This window comes from Scylla paramamosain, chromosome 21 (genome assembly GCF_035594125.1).
Source record: "Scylla paramamosain isolate STU-SP2022 chromosome 21, ASM3559412v1, whole genome shotgun sequence".
NCBI classification, from domain to species: Eukaryota; Metazoa; Arthropoda; class Malacostraca; order Decapoda; family Portunidae; genus Scylla; species Scylla paramamosain.
The window spans coordinates 12081414-12100766 of record NC_087171.1 but is presented as its reverse complement, the minus strand read 5'-3'; the positions used below and the strand labels follow the sequence as shown (position 1 = coordinate 12100766).

Below are 19353 nucleotides of genomic sequence, written 5' to 3'. Positions count from 1 at the left end.
GAAGACCCTGGAATGGTACAAGGAGAAAGAGGCCCCGAGGTATGAAAGGTGGTATGATGGAAGCCTGGGCGGTGATCTTCTCTTCCGAGCGAGGGCACAGTGTATGGATGTGAATGCAAGGAGTTACAGGTGGTCTGAGTCCCGCAGCAAAGTGTGCCAGATGTGTGACATGGGAGAGGATGAGACGGTGGAACATGTGGTGCTGGAGTGTGTGCAGTATGCCAGAGACAGAAATGAGATGATGCAAGTGATACTGACTGAGTTAGGGCATGATAGGAATGAAAGAGTGGAGAAGACAGGAAAGGAATGGATGGTGTTGTTGCTGGGACTGGGTAGAGAGGCCAATGAAAGGATGATTGAGGCGGTGAAAGAGTTTCTGGAGAGAATGTGGCGTGCCAGGTGTATGAACAATTAGGATAGAGGATGCTGTTCGTTTCTCCTTTTTTTTTTCCCCCTTTCTACAGGAGTTGCCGATCCAAAGGCCTGGCTCAGGAGTGATCCTGTGCCACCTGTACCATCAAGATCAAGATCAAGACCAAGATCAAGATAATTGTTGTCATCTGAGGAACGATTGATAACAGCAGAAAACACAAAGAAAATTTTAAGTCTGAAAGCCCGAATCTAACGTGCAGTGGAAGATGGAAGACGTGGATGAGTCTTACTTCGACTGGAGCGACGACGAGGACATCATATGCAGCTCAAAGTATATCAGGTGAGAGATGATACCCTCCAGTAATTATTTAGACTGCTTTTTCTTGGTGTTTAGGGATTCTCAGCTGGAGTGTTGGTGACATGTACACTTAGGATGGGGTTTAAGAGGAGAGGGGGTCGTTATGATAGAGCTGTGACAATACTGAAATAACAGGTAAGAATATATTTGGCACTTTAATCTGAGAGCTCGGTTAGGATGTTTCAATTCAGTTGATTAATTTCACTGACAATCACTTCACTTTGTAGATCACGATAAAAAAAAAAAGCATGGTATGTTTGTCTAAAAGGTTTTATTATAGTTTAAGCCATTACACACTACGTGGTAATAACCTACCTCATTTTGTTCTTCTCACTATTCACATCATTTCTAATGATTACACTACTTGTTGGAAATTAATAATAACGCCACAATAGGCCTGGGAATGCACAGCGCTCTCAACTTTTTCTAAGTCCACAGGTAAACATAAATGGTGTATTGTTGCCTGAACTTCAGTTGTTTAATGCTTTGAATTGTCGGTAGCTGCTGGATAGGATCACTGTGTCTATAATTCCTCGGGCCAATCACGTGCTACCACCACTTAACACCACGAGTTGCACCAATAGGAAGTCTCTATAAGTACCCATAAGCTGCGCAGGCAGGTTAGGTTAGGTTAGGTTCCCCACAGGCCCCCAAGCTTGCTTGAGGGATTGGGGGGCCGTGGGTAGAGATTGGGGACATTGGCTTAAACTATAAATTTACCGTCCAAAAATAAACAGTCAATTTCTCGAAATCTGTAGGGTTAGGTTATTGCCATGATCTGCCAGAAGTGACATCTGCTGGAGCCTTTGTAATTTACTGGTCAACCTGCTGCTGGTCACCACATATTATGGCTTACAGATTCTAACAGAGCTACTGATCCCTTCAAAGATCTGTTTTTGAGCTGCAGTAGAGTAAATGTCCCTGGTATTATTTTGACAAGGAAAATACGTGAATTCAGAATGGCCACCTGTAGAGGTGTTTCATAGTAATGACATTATTACCATCATAGTTGTTTTTAAAAAATAGGTTCTACAAACTTTTCTCTCCAGGAGCTAATACTGTACATGGTTATATATTGTGTGCTTCATCTTCATCACTTTGTTGATGCATTAAACCTTAAAAATTAGATTCACATATTTTGGGCCATCTTTCAGAGGAACATTGCTCTTACGTCTTTTTTTTTTTTTTTTTTTTTTATGATCCAGTTTCCTGCTATCATATTTATTTGCTCCATGTCAGTGTTTGCATATTTTTATTGTCATGACTTGCAAAGTCTGTTTAGGAAAAAAATATTATGTATGAGTTAATTTGCAAAGGTTGCATTTATAACTATTTCTGTCTTGAATAGTTCTGATGAGGAGGAGGATGATCTTTGCTCCATTCTTGCATATAAGGCACACCAGAAAGGTACGTTTAAAATACTTTAAGATTAATAGAATAAGGAGACATTATCCATATTTAATATGCATCATAATATGTAGTTGCTCACCTTTCCATACCAGATAATGCCTTTGACTACTGTGCTTGACCTTTTTATGGATACTTAAAGTTCATTAAATATTCCTTCATGTGAGAGAATAACACTTTTATACGGCATTGGTCACCATTTTATATTATGTTCCAACAGCACTCTTATTATGTGCTTCTCTTGATGGTATGTCTTTTTATATATTATAGTTACTTTTGAATCTTTATATCTTATGCCATAATGATTTTCTCTACCTATTCTGTATTTTCACTTTATTGTTCACTACTATGCAATTTCTTTGCATTAAACTCTTCTTGAGTATTTTTAGTTTCTTTTTGGGAATGTGTGTGTGTGTGTGAGAGAGAGAGAGAGAGAGAGAGAGAGAGAGAGAGAGAGAGAGAGAGAGAGAGAGAGAGAGAGAGAGAGAGAGAGAGAGAGAGAGAGAGAGAGAGGATAACTCTTTTGGCCCGGAGTTGAGCAATTTGTATTACAGGAGGAAGTGTGTTTAATAGCAAGCGCAAACAAGATGAGGAGGACGACTTTGAGAAGGAAATGGCCTCGGAGCTCTCCCAGACCATGCAGTACCTGACTTCCTCCCTTGGTGTGCCAGGAAGCAGTGCTGCCTCAAAGTCAACTGATGATAATGCCAAAAAAACACCAGAATTTTATGATGATGTCTACTTTGATTCTGATGATTCAGACCCTGAAGGTGAGAGAGAGAGAGAGAGAGAGAGAGAGAGAGAGAGAGAGAGAGAGAGAGAGAGAGAGAGAGAGAGAGAGAGAGAGAGAGAGAGAGAATGCTACATAACTGTACGAGTCATTAAATAATTGTAAATTGCACTGTGATATTCAAGGAGAAATTTTAGATGTTTTACTCTGAAATCACACTTGGTCCCATTGTAATGCAAAATGCAAGAACTGTTGATTTATATATGTGAAGGTGCTGATTATAAGGAAAAAAATCCATTTTTAACACAACTGATTTTCATCATACTCATAGTTAGTGGAATCTAGGAAATACATAAAATAAGATAACTAGTAATGCAGCTTCATATCAAAGAAATAAAAAGCAGTAAAAAATAATACTTATCTCTTTTATAAACTTGTGTGGCATTCTTGAAATAAGTATAACATCTTAAGAAAATTATATCAGATATAGGTATTGTATATACAATAGGATGCCTATTTGGCACAAAAAAGCCATCCCAGAAATATAATTGAAAGTTGGGTTCACCTTAAAATGAAATGTTGCGTTGAGAAAATTTTTCAACCATTAAAGAAAGTAAAATATAAAAAAAAATTAAGTAAATGCTGTTTTGTGGCTTTAGATCTAACTTTTGATTGGTCAGCTGAAAGATTATTCTATTAATCACAACTGCTCTACCCATCTAAATATTCCATTAAATAATTTATTTTGTGAGTGAAGTTGTAGACATCACCCTCATAAATTGAAAATGAATATACAGTAAACATGCCTGTCATTCATGCTGGTAGCTGAAAATTTTCCACATTTGCTCAACAGAAACCACACCAGATCAGGCTCTAAAAGGAAAGCAGAGGCAACCCCGCCGCCACAAAGTGTTGTCCAATGACGAGCTCTTCTATGATCCCACAATGGATGACCGCGATCAAGAATGGGTCAACCAGAAGAGAAGGTCCTACCAACCCAGAGGGAGAAGGTATGGAATAAATTTTTGTCCTAAGTGGTAAATTTCCTGGAGTCACAAATGTAGCAGTATCATGATCCAACACATTTTTTTATTTTTTTTATAAAAGCAACATGACATTAAGTGGCCTATGGGCAGAAAACTGAGAAAGAGAAATCTCACTTAACTAGTTTTATAAGTTACAAGCTAACAAAAATACAAGCTTCAAGATTTATCATTCATTGCTGGGGTTTTATAAAGAATTTTTAGCTGTAATCCAAAGTCTGGTACACTGTTAACAGTACAAGCTAGTTATGGGAATTCACAGTTACTATGACCATTGACAGCGAAGCATCACACTGGGATCATAATCATCTTGACTATTCAAGTCTGTTATTTCATCCTAGACAGTCTGAGTGATCTGTGGGCTTATCAGTTGCTGAGCTTAACAGTAAACTCCCCGAAAAAAGATGAGATGCCATTGCTGCCTATCATCACCTGAAACAAGCATTGACCATAGTTCTCTAGTCATAACATCATTCTTGCAGAGAATTTGCTAGGAAGAGAAAAAGATACACACATTTATTATTTGCATGCTTTTGTATTTCAACCCTCAGACCTGGCCGCACACTGGGTGTAGAGAACAACAATACAATCCAACTCCCACCAAGTGATGCTGTCCTCAACTGTCCTGCCTGCCTCACAACACTTTGTATGGACTGTCAAAGGTGAGTCACTTCTAAAATACCCAACAGAAATCAAAGTTTGATTTGTGTTCACTTTTATGTATTATGGTATACATTTTTCACTGAACTATTCCCTCATCAAACCTGGGATTGGCAGAAAATACTAAAATACTAAAAGAATGGAATTATACATATTTTTATCTCTGAATAAACTAAATTGGTACTACACTTCTCATTGTTTTATTTATTTATTTATTTTTGTCTTGTTTCTTAGGCATGAGATCTATCACAATCAGTATCGAGCAATGTTTGTCTTCAACTGTGTTGTGAATGTGACGGAGCGGCTTAGCTACCCAAGGAAGGATCAGAAAAAGCAAGACTTCTTCAAAAACAAGAAGGCCCGAAAGAACAAAAAGCAAGGTGTGGAGTTGGAGACAAAAGGTGAACAGAGGGAGACAGCAGCAGTAGCAGCCAGCACAGTTGGATCTAGTGTTGAAGCTGAAGAGAATCCTTCTGCCAACCAATCCATTAACCCTACAGCAAGCAACTCTCACTCCCCTAGTGATCCATCAACCCCAAACACAGACAGTAGTGCTCTTAGTTTGGGAAAAGATTTATATCACCCTGTCATGTGCAAAATCTGCAACACTAAAGTTGCTGTGTATGATTCAGATGAAGTGTATCACTTTTTCAATGTTGTCACAAGCTATTAATATATTTTTGGTCGTGGTAGAGTCATTTCTACCATATATACTCCCCAAAAATAATCTTAGTCTTACTTAGTTCCCTTTCTATATAAAGCTTTATAAAATCAATGACCTATCTAGCTCTTTCAGAAACTAATAACTGGCTCCTTTTACACAGATTAAGAAAAAACATCCTCCACCTTCTGTAATGTCTCCATAACCTCTGTCAGGGACAAACATGTTCTCAACCAACAGGCTTCTTAAAAAGAATGAACCTGAGGAATAACATATTACAGTATTTGATTTTGTCAATTTGCATCTCAAGTAATGTTACAAAAATGGCCTCAGTACAGCATCAGTGCAGTGAGGGTTAGTCCTTCCTCCCATTGAGATCTGTAGGTTTAAAATGTGAGGGAATACTTGTGAATGTGTGCATGTATAAAATTAATACCTTGAGGATGCCAGTGCGAGTGCATCACTATAAAGATGAGAGATGACTATTACTTATAATTAATTCAAAGCAGGAATGAGACTAACAGCACAAATTCATCACTCTACAATGATATTTGCATGCAAAGATAGCAAAAATTAATGACACTTCAGATTGTATCAATCATATCATGGAAGCAAAGGAAACATTAATTTAGCTGAAATATGAATTAAAATGATTATAGAAATTTTGGTAAATCTTTTAGAATTCTCTAAATTCAAATGACATTCAGTCATCAGTATAGTTCACAATCACACATTTTTTTTTGTCTTGTTTAATTTATTACTCAATCTCATGAGCTACAAATGAAATTACTCATCCTTTAATTTTTATATTAGCTGCACTGCTATACAGACATGAATAAATTGAGGATATTTTAAGACTAAGATAATTCCTGGTATATTCAAGAGTGCATTAGATTTCAAGTCTCCACCACCACGACTTGAACCCACATCAAATAATACTGAATCAGCTAATGAGTAGATCCTATTGAAGAGTGAACCCTCTTTCATTATTGGCTGAAAAATCAGACCTGGGATGGGAGCCAAGAGGTTGGAGACTTCCCAGAGCTCATCCACACCCCATGTTGTTCATTAAAGAGAGGAAAAGGAAGACCTTCCCTGGCTGGCTGAGAGATTCTCCTAAATTACAAACTGCCAGACTACCAGGACAACAGTCAGACAAGTCACACCTTACACACTTCAACCATTTTAGGACCAACTTTAGTTCATGTGCATCAGAAGACTGAAAATACTGGATTTAAAATAATAACTGTAAATGCAAGAACAAGCAACCAAATATGTTTTCTCCTGAGAGGAAACATGATGTTTGCTTTTATGATCAAAGCACCAGCACAGCCACATTTCCTTAGATAGCTTCTCCATCATTTACAGGTCCACAAGAGGAAGAGAATACTAGTTTACCTTTCACCAGAGGTAAAAGACATCAGATAAAGATAGATGAGAAAAAGCATCAAAATAAATGAATAAGTAAATCCAGCATTAAAATATCTTTCTTCATTAACACAGGCAGCATATTACATACATTATAAGAACACTCTCATTCAAAATTTAACCTTTATAGTTCTCTTCTCTTATTCTAAGGACAGTATAATATTTGGCTGGAGGAAGATCCTATTCCAAGGGCAAAATAATTTGGGTGGCTGACAGCAATGTTTGAAAGCCACCCAACCACAAGAAGAGAACTATCTTTTCTTTTGCCGCTTTGACTTTTTGAGGGATTGAGAATATTTAGCCAAGGGGAATTTGAGTACAAATGAGTGGGTAGCAGAAGAGTAAGTTGCACCAATGACCCTCATGAGCAAATTAAGTCTGAAAAAAAAAATAAAATAAATAAATAAATAATGTAAAAATAAATTATATATATATATATATATATATATATATATATATATATATATATATATATATATATATATATATATATATATATATATATATATATATATATATATATATATAAAATTTTCATGCCTTAACATATCATATTCATGACATCTAATGTGATACATCCATCACCATCAGTGAAGTTATGGCTTCGTCTCATATCAATATGCAGAACAACTCATTACTTCAAGTAAACATTACATGAAGATACATTTTAAAGCATGAAGTGGTCTTTATACTGAATATTATGTTTAGATTAACAATAAGGGCTTGTTCAATTAGAGCAGGTATGGGTAGTAGTTACTTACCGGTCTCTATTGACGGGAACAGACTGGAGGAGAGTGCTGACTGAAAGCTCATACCTGCTGGATATGAAGGCCAGAATAAGGCTGAGACACAGTGCTCTGTCCTCATCCCTCTTTGTTTTTGATCTGTGAGAGAAAAAGGGGATAAGTATCTAAAGGTCAATTTTGCTTGAAGAAAATATTTCAGTCGTGTCATATCTGAACACATAATACTTGTATTTATAATAAAATGAACAGAACACTGTAGCAGTACAATGGAACACACACAGACTATGGGTATTACATCAGAATCAATACATGAATGTAATCTAAATCCAAATAAGCCCACACCTGATGAAATAACTGATACAAACAAACAAACCTACCTTGCCATTTTGTGGTGCAATTTGCAACATTTCTTATGCAATAAACTTTTCCAGTTCATGGAGTGACATCCAAGAATAAAGTGGAATAAGACAATCTTATACAATGAAGAAATTAAAAAGGGTTTCTACTTTATGTTCTATCCAGGTTGAGTGAAATATTGATACATATGATTTTCTTTCCTAGGATTCACAATTATTTTTCATCTATTACCTTCTAATATTTTGATCCCTCTGTGTATCCTAAAAAGAAATGGCAATGGCAGAAAAGCCTCATCTTCTCCAATAAAACACTCCCTTCATGCTAGTTCAAGCACAGGTGCCTATGTTGCAACTTTCATACAATGAAAATTGAACTCTGAGGTAAGATTCATGGATACACTGCCAGGATTCATTTAAGTGAGAAAGTTGTTTGCTGTTCAGGATCTAGTATACTATACTGTCAAGCCTGAGTAATTTTGAATGGTGAATGACAGGAAAAGTAAGATGTTGGTTTTTAAGGGGAATGAAGTACAGGTGTGATTTTAAGCTACCTTACAGAGTGAGTGTGTCAGCTGTAGAAAGATGTTAAGTAGTTATATGAGAAAAGAGAGTGAAGGACAGTATTATACAGGGTAGGGCAGAGCAACTTGCTAATTTAGAAATTCAATTAAAACAAAAGTAATGCAGATATATACTTAATTCTTTGAACAGCATCAAGTACAACATTTAAATTTTATGTTTTCTGAGTTTTAAAGATGATATCAAGCAGATGGCATCCATTACTCTCAATACACTGCTTTAATTGAACTCGGAAGTTTCGTTCAACTCTTTCCAGCATATCGACAGGTATGTTGGTGACAGCTTGATGAATGTTGTTCTTCAGGTGAGCAAGGGTACTAGGACGATCATTGTAAACAAGTGATTTTAGATAGCTCTATGAAAAATAGTCGCAGGGTGCTAAATCAGGTGACCGTGCTGGCCACTGCAGATCACCCCTCAAGAAGATAAGGCATCCTGGAAAGTGTTGCCGCAAAACAGTCATTGACATATGCACTGTGTGTGCTGTGGCACTGTCCTGCTGGAACCATACATCTCCCACATCCATCTGTTTGGTGTGCACCATCGCGAGTTGGAATAACTGGTCTATGGTTTTTTGAAGAAAACGAATGGGCAGTTTTGGTGACTTCTGACCGTTATGTCATTATGTCGATATGCTGGGAAGAGTTGAACAAATCTTCCGAGTTCAATTAACACAGTGTATTAAGAATAATGGACATCACCTGCCTGGTATCATCTTTAAAACTCAGAAAATGTAAAATTTAAATGTTGTACTTGATGCTGTTCAAAGAATTAAATATATATCTGCATTACTTTTGTTTTAATTGAATTTCTAAATAAGCAAGTTGCTCTGCCCTACCCTGTATAAACATGGTGAGATGGATGGAGAAATATGAGGTGAGAAAGGTAGGTGTGCAGGAGTCATGTAAGTAAGAAATGTGTCTGTGGATGTGAAAAGGTTAAGGAAAATTACTCTTCTACAATCCTGACACATGGATCAGTAAGCTGGATATGGAACAGGGCACAACAGTCATGAGACAGATGCTCTTATGATAAATGAGTGCCAGGTGTAGAATGTCTTCAGGCTGAATGGGCAATCCTGTACAACCAGGAAGGCAGGATAACATAGGAGAGAGAACTTTGCATGATAAAAGTGGAAGGATCATTGATGAAAGAAATCTAATAGGTACTTATGTCAAATCTTGCACACAAACAGGGAGACATACAAATACTTACATAAAGTTTCCTTGTTTCACTGTATACTCTTGCATGATCCAGCTAATAACTCCTTTGCAGGAATCTTCCATAATTCTTCCCTTCATGAAGTCCTTTAGCATTGGATCTTTTAAGTCAATAAAGGCAAGAAGGTGCTTCACAAGAAGTGCCAAACATGCTAGCCGCAGCTGATTTTTATACTTCCCCTGGTGTCGCGCATTTTCCATCATCTCCCGGAAAAGAAGGCTGTTCCTGTTGGTGATGGAAGAAATGAAGAATTTACCTTATGTACTTATATTTACATGACTAACTTTTCAATATAACAATGAAGATAATGAATCAAGTTCAAGACAGGTAGATTAGTCAGGGTTGGGTAGATTAGTTAGGATTAGGTAGATGAGAATAGAAACTTGGGATCTTCTAAGAAACAGAAATATATCTAAAAGAATGTGAGGAAGATGACTAAGTGGAATGAGAAGACTAAAGAAAGCAAGATGATCTACAGTACAGTACCCGATTGATATTATGGGTAATTTGGGGAGAAGGTTATCAACTACACATGATTATCTGATATAGTTGATGGATGCAGAAACACAACACTTTAGGAATTCAACTGTATGCAATTTTAATATAGATAATATGAAGATTGGGCAACACAAAATCCCAAGCAAGCAGTCACACATTGCCTGCAGCCAGACAGGCAGCTGGCTCACCAGCTCACCAGATTTGTCAGGTAAATCAGATACTAATTTGTGTATCTGATGGATATCTAGTATGGATCTGGTCATCCTTTATACCTGATATCTGGTATATTAAGGTCCATTATATAATACCAAGGGATACTGTACATGGAAAGTAGAGATGGGGGGCTTTCTGTTGTAACATTTAGAAAGGATAGCAACTCCAGCAGGATGGAGAATGAGGTGTCAGTTATTGCCATCTTGCAACCTGCACTACCACTTACTTGGGTCCAAGGTCCTGGCCACACAAGAGTGTCTCAGCAGACTCCTGCAGCTGAGCCAGGAAGTCATCTGGGGCCAAGTTCTCCAACTGATACACATCCTCAATTTTGTTGGCCTGGGAAGGGAGTGAAAGTTTATCACTTGCCTCATACTTTGATTCATGTATGAAGAAACTTCACCTAATTCACCCTCTGCCCTAATAGCCAACAAATATGAACTAGAGGCACTTGTTTGCAACCTTATGAAATGACAAAAAAGTCTGGCCTTTTAATCTTGGCTCATAATCTGATAGCATTCATTACAACCCTTCAAAGTTATCTGTGCAACGACTTCCTGAAAATTTTAACCTTAACACGACTCACAAAATACAAATTAATAAGTAAACCGACAAATAAATAAATAAACATACAGTGGAACCTCGGTTACTGAATGTCTCCCTTTTCAAACAACTCAGTTTTCGAACAAAAATTTTAACTCATAATTGCTTCGGTTACTGTACCATAATTTAGTTTTCAAAGTTACTTGATTTCAAATACTACAAGACATAGCAAAAGCTGCCATTTATTACTAATTTATAATTTCTGTAAATATTTCCTTCATTTTTATATATTTGGAGGAGAGACACAGAGGGTAAGACAGCATTTCAATCTTTGAAATAAGTTAAATGTGATCCAGTTGAAGAACCTTGATGTAAACAAACAAGATTTGGTGTTCAGGAGTAATCCCGAGCATACGGTGGCTCTATGACCCACAATGCCATCACTACTGCACAACTGCATTTTCCCAGTAGTATTTCCCAGCAGCAAGATGTCTAAGTGCTATGATTATCTTCATTCTGGCACTGAGTGGGTTGCTTTTCTCTGTGTGTGTGAGGCTTCCCTCACTTGACTGGTGACAAAGAGAATGCTTGCATGGTCTAAACAATACCTTTTGATGAATTATGTGTCATTAAGTTCATTTAATACAGCCTTCCTGGATAAAAAATTTCTTAACTGGAGATGTTGTGGAGAGGCCATCTTACCAGTGGGAGCATCAGTCATTACCCACTAAGACATGGTGGATGAGCATCTGAGAATGGATTAATCTATTTTACACTGATTCCTATGGAAAAAAAATTGTTTCAGTTTTTGAACATTTCAAATTTCAAACAGCATCCAGGAATTAATTAAGTTCGAAACCCGAGGTTCCACTGCATATGTATAAACCAATTTTAAAGGATAAAATTTGAATGTTACATGAATAGCATAGCAGCATGACACAGCAAAGTAAAGTTTGCTGCCCTCACTTACCTTCCTGTTGCAGGGAGGAAGAATGGTCAGCAGAGATGTCTCTTCCTGCTGCTCCATGTAATCTTCTACATTCAAGATATGGTCAGCTGCTGTTGATGCTGCCTGGTCTATAGCTCCTGACATGGTCTCTGCTTCCACCTTGATTAGCAGAGAACTGACTATTAGTGGTCAGCTTGAGCAGGCTGAGGCTTTTCTTGCATTAAATGGGTAATTTTCAATTCATTACTATGATGTAATAAAGAGTTGCATGTTACAAGCTTTTCCCTTCAGACTGAGGCAGCTTCTACTCTAAATTTAACTTCCAGTAAAAACATCGAGAACTTAGACTTTGAGAGAGAGAGAGAGAGAGAGAGAGAGAGAGAGAGAGAGAGAGAGAGAGAGAGAGAGAGAGAGAGAGAGAGAGAGAGAGAGAGAGAGAGAGAGAGAGAGAGAGAGAGAGAGAGAGAGAGAAATAATAATAATAATAATAATAATAATAATAATAATAATAATAATAATAATAATAATAATAATAATAATAATAATAAATAATTAAGTAAATGAAAATAAATAAATAAGTGAAACACAATTAAGTAAATAATATGAAATAGAATAAAAGATAAAAAATTAAAATAAATGATAAATAATAAAATAAGTCACGAAGAAAATAAGATAAATAGAAAGATTAGGAACACCACAAAAATCATCATAAAAAAAACTGTCTCCAATTTAGCATAATACATACTTCAAAGATAATCAATGAAACTTTATGCTTAATACCTAGTATGATAAAAAAGGGAGTACTTTGTTAAATGTTCAGTGACTGTCAAGCAAATGTTACACCATGGACAGCCTGCTTCATCAGTGGTGGCAGTGGTGGTGGTGGTGGTGGTGGTGGTGGTGGTGGTGGTGGTGAGGCAAGGGTTGGTTAGCAGTTTGTATTTCATCATTCATCTTCCAATGATTTGATGGATTTAGGGAAAACTCTTACACTCATGGTTGATTCTTGGGACAAATGCCTTGCCTTCATGAAGAGCAATGTGTGTCAATTTATATACCAGAGGTAGCAGAAAATTATGGAGTGATGGTTGATGAAAGAAAAATTATAATGTAATAAAACTGAACATCTAGAAACAGCTGGAAATATTGAAGTAGCAAATTGACCTGCATATTTTCATGTCATAACAAGAAATAAAAGATACATATCACTGAATTTAATGAGAAAAAAATAATTAGAGAAGACCCTGTAGCTGATATATAGCACTGTTGTTTCTGGAAGGGACCTGGGCTACAGTATCATTTAAGAATACAGTGAGAACAGATTAATTAATTACAAAGAAATAAGTACTCAGAATACAGATTATACATTTTGAGTCCTAACATCCAACATATAAAGGAGTGAAACAGATTTGAAAATACATTTTTTTTTTTTGTATACCATCAAATAAAAACCAATAAAAAATCATCTTGTCAGATAAATGCTCTTAAGAACTTGAAAGAAGTAAAACAGGATGGAAAAAGATACTGAAGATGTATGAGAAAAGTTAGATAACTTTACAGAAATAAACATTACAAACTAAAATATTAGACAAAGAAAAGAAAAACAATATAGCATAAAAAACTGAAGTGAAAATTATAAAAATAGATAAATAGGGTAAATAACAGCCTATAAGAGGCAGACGCCAAACACCAGCAAATGGGAGTTGATACAAAGGCAGACCCCAATACCATTCCTGGACTGTATCTTAGAGCCATATGCATGTCAATCATCCCTCATGCTACTTTCCATAAAAAAGGAAATCTTAAATATTTACATATAAAACATAATGATTGTAAAATCAGCTTCACAAAGAAATGTCCATAGAATTTCAGTTTATGGGTGCCTTTCACAAATCATGCAAAATTAAGAATCAATGGAAGTATTTCTGGTAAACATGAAAATTAGTGATATAGAACGATACTACTAAATACACAATCTATAACTTGAATGGAAAATACTACCTTATTCTGCCGCTTCCTGTTCACTGCCTGTTTTGCCTTTTTGCTTCCAAAGGCGGCAGCAGTAGCTTCCTGCTTCTCATCATAGGTGCTGGCATCTAAGACTGCCTTGATAGTTTTGCTAGGTGTGGTGTCCTTAACAAGTGGCTGAACTGTGTATTGGCTTGTCTCCATTAAGCGCATCCTGCCTGAGAAATTATGCAAAATTTAAATCACATCCTTCCAGTAGGAAAAATAGTTGTGTGGATTTTTGCACAAACTGAGGAAAAAATAGTCTCTTCTTTACTGTCTATTAGCAATGAAGATGAGATGACATGTACAGCAATAAATGTTCATCTATGATTCATCAAAGCAACAATGATATGAGGCCACAAACACACTATTCACATTTATAAAACATTTAAATAAACTCAATTTCTTCTGGGTTAAGCTTAAATCAAACCTCACACTAACAAATAGTCAAGTGTTACAATCTAATAAGATAGATTCTGCAATCTCATTAATAAGAAATACCTACACAAATCAAAATCCAAAGTACTATGCATGAGATAGCACATATTAAAGCCTCCACCTGCCCACCTGTGTCAGGGTCCAGTATTCCCAGGAATGTGGTCACTCCACCTGACATCTGTGCAACAGTCTGACCCCCAGCATAGTTCAAGAAGGGTGTCTTGATGGTCAGCATGTTGTGGACAGAGTGTGGCTCCTGCTTGTCTGTTCTACGATGCAGTGTTCCTATCAACTCTGAGCCTTCCAATGGTTGTCCATTAGCAAAGTTCACTGGAAAGAATAAGAGATTTGCCACTGTATTTCTATGCACCTTTCTTACCAGCTTACTGTTTTCATTTAAGGTGCATCACATGGTGTCATGGTTTTTTAATTAGCATTATTCAAAGCCTGGCAAAGAACATACACTACATAATTTTAAACTGTACTGGATATTTATCAATAAGTAAATCTGTCTCGGCTGTAATTTGGTATTTCTTGATAAGAAATCCGCTCCCTCATTCCTCACCCAACCCCCACTAACCCCTCAAACAAGTTTGGCGGCCTGTGAGGAACCAGGGGTTTTGGGGTGAATGAAAAATAGTGAAATATGGGTATTAAAAATCTAAGGAAATTTTCCTAAATATTTCGAATTTCCCTATGTTTAAGGGGTATGGGAAATTTTGCTCTATGTATTTGATAGCTACCTTTAGGAGAATATTTCCCTAATCAAACCAAGGTGGGGGGGCTGTGCCCACCTGGACACCCCCTCACTAGGACATTAAGCTAACCTAACAAGGGACCTCAAAAATGATACCATTATGCCTTACCAGTGTGAGCTACTGATGAGTTACCAATGTGGTGCAGAGATTCTCAGGGTGATGGAGGCAGGTAGAGTTGGGCAGCTTCCTTAATGAATATGTGGAACTTTTTTATGTCTGCATGTCTCATCTTAAACACTGCTGTTGCTAAATATCCCACATAGTAACTTTTTTCTGCCAAATACTGGCATTTTTTTATTTCATCTCCCTCCACTGGCTAGCCATATTACTAAATGACAGAAAGCCTCTATCAGAAAACCTGATGTATATCTAAAAACAAATGAAAAGTGTAACTACCTACTGTGGAAAGTCGTAACTGGTGGATTCATGAATGACAGTGCATGATTGGAGAAAGGACCAGCTCTATACTCGTAGATACCATGAAATCCTAATATGCCACTACCCACAAATCCCAGTTATAAACAATAGAAATTCATTTAAATGTTTACTCTTGACTGGTGCAAAGCTCACTGGACTTAGAAATGCTGAGTTTTGCCACACTCTTGAGTGCTATTATAACTATACAATACCATACATACATTTTCAGCAAGGTCACCGAGCCTTCTACATGACAAGTGAGTTTTGTGCTTGCATGTTACACGGACTACTTTTCCTGAATAACTCGTCATTCTTACCCATCTCATTGGCAAGATCCTTTCATCCTGATAATTTTGAACCCCATATAATGTATTGCAAATTTATTACAATGCTGTCTGGGATTTGTTGAGCCCCTGACAAGGACGGATATGAGTTTGAACAATGTGACTCATGAATAAAACACGGCAGCAAAACAAACACCTGGAGTCAGAACGATACAAGACTTACGATGAATAGCGAGAGCCAAATTAACACATGGAGAATACTCACCCAAAAGTGGTTCAATTTTCTTCTTCTTCTTCATCACCACATCTTCTATTATATACTTCCTCTTCTTCATCCGAGGCCTTTTCTCTGTTTCCTCTTCATACCCCATGACAACCGCTGTAAAGAGCACACTGCTACTTATATCTGCCCGCTGGTGGTGCCTGTGGATGGTGCACCAGAGCCTAATCAGCAAGTAGTCGGGCGCGCACAAGTGTAGATCCCTTGAGCGTGCACATGAACTTCCGACAAGATCGTGTAACTAGCCCGGCGCTTTGTGTAGTCCATCCAGGAGTCTGGAGACACTACACGTGAACTTCCTTCAAGGGAGGTGGTGTATAAATGTTTATATCACAAGTTGAATTAACATGTTCCTATGAAACTACTTTGTTATGAAATATTGTAGAGTCTCACTAAATGGCTAAAATTCAGCAAAAAATCGATCGGTTACATTAATAGATGGGTGGGTGAAAAACCACTTACCTATAAATACGAATATAAGACTGATTACAGGAAAATAAGAAACTGAAACACTGAATCATGTAAAGAAGGAAAGAGGGGTGTGACTTAGAAACGATTCCTGCAAATGCGTACATCAAAAAGTTTTATTTATTTATTTATTATTATTATTTACTTATTTTATTTATTTATTTATTATTCCGAGCCTTCATCTTCGAGTTCTCTGTTTCGAGCCCACAAACTTTCACTGCTAACGATTCATAAATAAAACCAGTAAGTACGTAATCTGATAGAACAAAGTTAATGACTTTTGGAAATCTAAGAAAAAATAATAATAATAAATAAATAAAAATTCGCTATATACGCCTCTCTCATAGCTCAAAGTACCATAATCCCTAAGGACATTAGCGTAATCGACACAATTTGTAACTTATCAAATAATACTTACAAGGCCTGTCACACTCGAGACTGCACAGATTGCTGTAAAAAAAAAAAAAAAAATGTACGAAGTTACGAACACAAATTGTATGATGAATCGTCTCGCAGTAAAATTCCAGTAATAGTGTTCATACTTATCCCGTCACAGTGGCAGCCATGCAGATTCAAATTGAGGACTACGTAGTGGTTCCCGCTGCCGTGCTGACGTGCTGCCTTGGCATTGGCCAGAAATACAAATATTATTAATTATAGGCGGAAACGAGCGTAACGTCACACACATCATGAAACGTCATGGACTGGAGAGCATGCGCAGTGCCCCGTCTGTCAACACACACACACACACACACACAGAGAGAGAGAGAGAGAGAGAGAGAGAGAGACTGCCACTGATTATTCACCAAGTAACAACTGCCAAAATTATGTGAAGCTTACTTTTGAGTTAAGGGCCATCCTATAGTGCTTTATTTCTCAGGTTTACTATTGTCGCATCCCGCAGGAAACTCCGAAGGATGCAGAGGGATGTATTATATCACGCTATAGAGAAGCTCACTTGAAATATAGATCAGGTTAGGATCTAAATTAGGTATCAGAAACATCAAATACTCTATAAATCCCTAAAGGGAGGGAAAGAGGCCATATGTCAAAATGGTTTAATGGAGAAGCGGACACAGATGACCTGCCATAGTGTCTGATTCTCTGCGATTATAAAAGCGGTGGCCCAAGGAGATTTATTAGTCCTGTCACACAGATGTCAATTGATTTGACCAACAAGTTATTAGCCTCACACCTGTTCTTATGTGATGGATGTTTAATGAAGTATTGGGTAGGTAGTCTCTCTCTCTCTCTCTCTCTCTCTCTCTCTCTCTCTCCATCAAAATTATGAAAATAACAACCTTAATCTCTATGAACTATTGCTATAATTCTAAGTACATGACTGATAACCTTATAATAATAATAATGATAATAATAATAATAATAATAATAATAATAATAATAATAATAATAATAATAATAATAATATAACTTGATGCTTTTGACTACTCATTTAGACCCTCACCTGAGCCTCTCTCTGTATGAAAAAATAAGTAGTTCACACTCGTTTGCTATAACTATCGTTTAAGTACATTTCTTATAGCGTGATATACAGTAAAATCCCTCTTATCCGGCATCAACGGGACCGCCGACATGCCGGATACTTGAATATTGCCGGATACTTGAGTAGAAGTGAAATTATGTCCACAATCACCACCCTACACTCACGCATCTTACCATAACAAAGATCAGCTGATCTTAATCAGCAGCTGATCTGATCAGCTGCTTAAGTGCAAGCACAACACGCTTCCTCTTTTCTACAACTTTAGGCATGATGAAAGCGTCAGGCAATAAACAATGCACACGCGGGACTGAGTCACTGAGTAAACACAGTGCAGAGGGCCGCGGGTGGCGCGAAGCAGTGCGCTCTGGTGGCGAGGGAACAAAGTATGCCTGGCGCGGGAATTTTAATTGATTTTATGAGTACACATTGATTTTTTATTGATTTTAAGGCTCGGGAAAAAATGTGCCGGATACTTGAAGCTGCCAGATACTCGAATGCCGGATGAGAGGGATTTTACTGTACTACATTCTTCTGGAACCTTTGGATTTTCCTGTGACACTCGTAAACCTGAGAAATAACGTACCACAGGATGGTCCTTAATTCAAAGTATGTGAAAACACACACACACACACACACACACACACACACGATGACTATTTATATATATATATATATATATATATATATATATATATATATATATATATATATATATATATATATATATATATATATATATATATATATATATATATATATATATATATATATATATATATATATATATATATATTTTTTTTTATTTCCTAGTATACCCAACGATCTATCCAATCCTGGGACCGTATTCGTGAAGTGATCCTATCGAGTCTTATGAAACGTGTTATAAGGAGGAAAAGATGGCTCAATTTGACCATAAACTGGGCGTCTGTCGTAAATCCGCGTGGCTACTGAGACTGGGTCGATCCTGTCATTGCGCTGCTAATGATAGACTTTCCCACTGAGGAAATGTTAGATAGATGTGTGGCTGGATATATGGGTGAATGGGTGGTTGAGCGAATTTTTGTGTAGATGGATAAGTTGATGGGTGAGTGGGTGGGTGAATTGATGTGTGTATAGATATTCGGATGGGTGGATAGATGGGTGAGTTGATGGATTGCTGGGTAGCTGAATGAATGGAGGGCGTGGGTGATAAAGTGTGGGAATGAAAATGGATGGTGGATTTGGTGTTGGCAAGTAATGGATGGATGGATGGATAAGTGGTTGGGAGGACGAATATGAATGAGTGAGTAGGTTGATGGAGGGTCAGTGGACAGTGTGTGGATGAGTGGATGAGTTAGTGGATGGTTGTAGCTGCTGATGTGCACTGGATGGTAGGATGGACTGGTTGGTAGGTGGGTGGTTTGGTGGGCTTAGGTGGGATGATGGATGGG

The 19353-nt window shown here is 37.2% G+C and overlaps 2 protein-coding genes across 2 annotated transcripts in view; one reads left to right on the top strand and one right to left on the bottom strand.

The window, feature by feature from the left end:
- LOC135111282 (uncharacterized) overlaps window positions 1–5297 on the top strand; it is a 5845-nt gene extending 548 nt beyond the window's left edge. Inside the window, exons 1-7 of the mRNA XM_064024518.1 lie at window positions 1–409; window positions 615–712; window positions 2079–2137; window positions 2692–2907; window positions 3721–3877; window positions 4462–4572; window positions 4805–5297. The exon at window positions 1–409 is cut by the window's left edge and continues 548 nt beyond it. Coding sequence (XP_063880588.1) covers window positions 1–409; window positions 615–712; window positions 2079–2137; window positions 2692–2907; window positions 3721–3877; window positions 4462–4572; window positions 4805–5243 — 1489 coding nt within the window. The 3' untranslated portion in view covers window positions 5244–5297. The remainder of the gene's footprint in view (window positions 410–614; window positions 713–2078; window positions 2138–2691; window positions 2908–3720; window positions 3878–4461; window positions 4573–4804) is intronic.
- Window positions 4426–18114, bottom strand: LOC135111024 (uncharacterized). The gene is made up of 10 exons (XM_064023896.1): window positions 18097–18114; window positions 16962–17040; window positions 15937–16050; window positions 14342–14542; window positions 13766–13950; window positions 11786–11923; window positions 10499–10611; window positions 9556–9786; window positions 7421–7543; window positions 4426–7037 (listed from the first exon to the last, which is right to left on the bottom strand). Exons 1-10 carry the CDS (start codon window positions 18097–18099, stop codon window positions 6911–6913), a joined length of 1314 nt encoding a protein of 437 aa, XP_063879966.1. The 5' UTR covers window positions 18100–18114; the 3' UTR covers window positions 4426–6910.
- Window positions 18115–19353: the final 1239 nt, after the last annotated feature.

What these genes read in the sequence shown, in the direction of transcription:
- LOC135111024 (XM_064023896.1), bottom strand. An exon ending in GAAAATTGAACCACTTTTGG is followed by an intron (nt 14,543 to 15,936) that starts GTGAGTATTCTC and finishes TATTCTTTCCAG; the next exon opens with TGAACTTTGCTAATGGACAA. An exon ending in TTCCTCCCTGCAACAGGAAG is followed by an intron (nt 10,612 to 11,785) that starts GTAAGTGAGGGC and finishes CTCCCTTCCCAG; the next exon opens with GCCAACAAAATTGAGGATGT.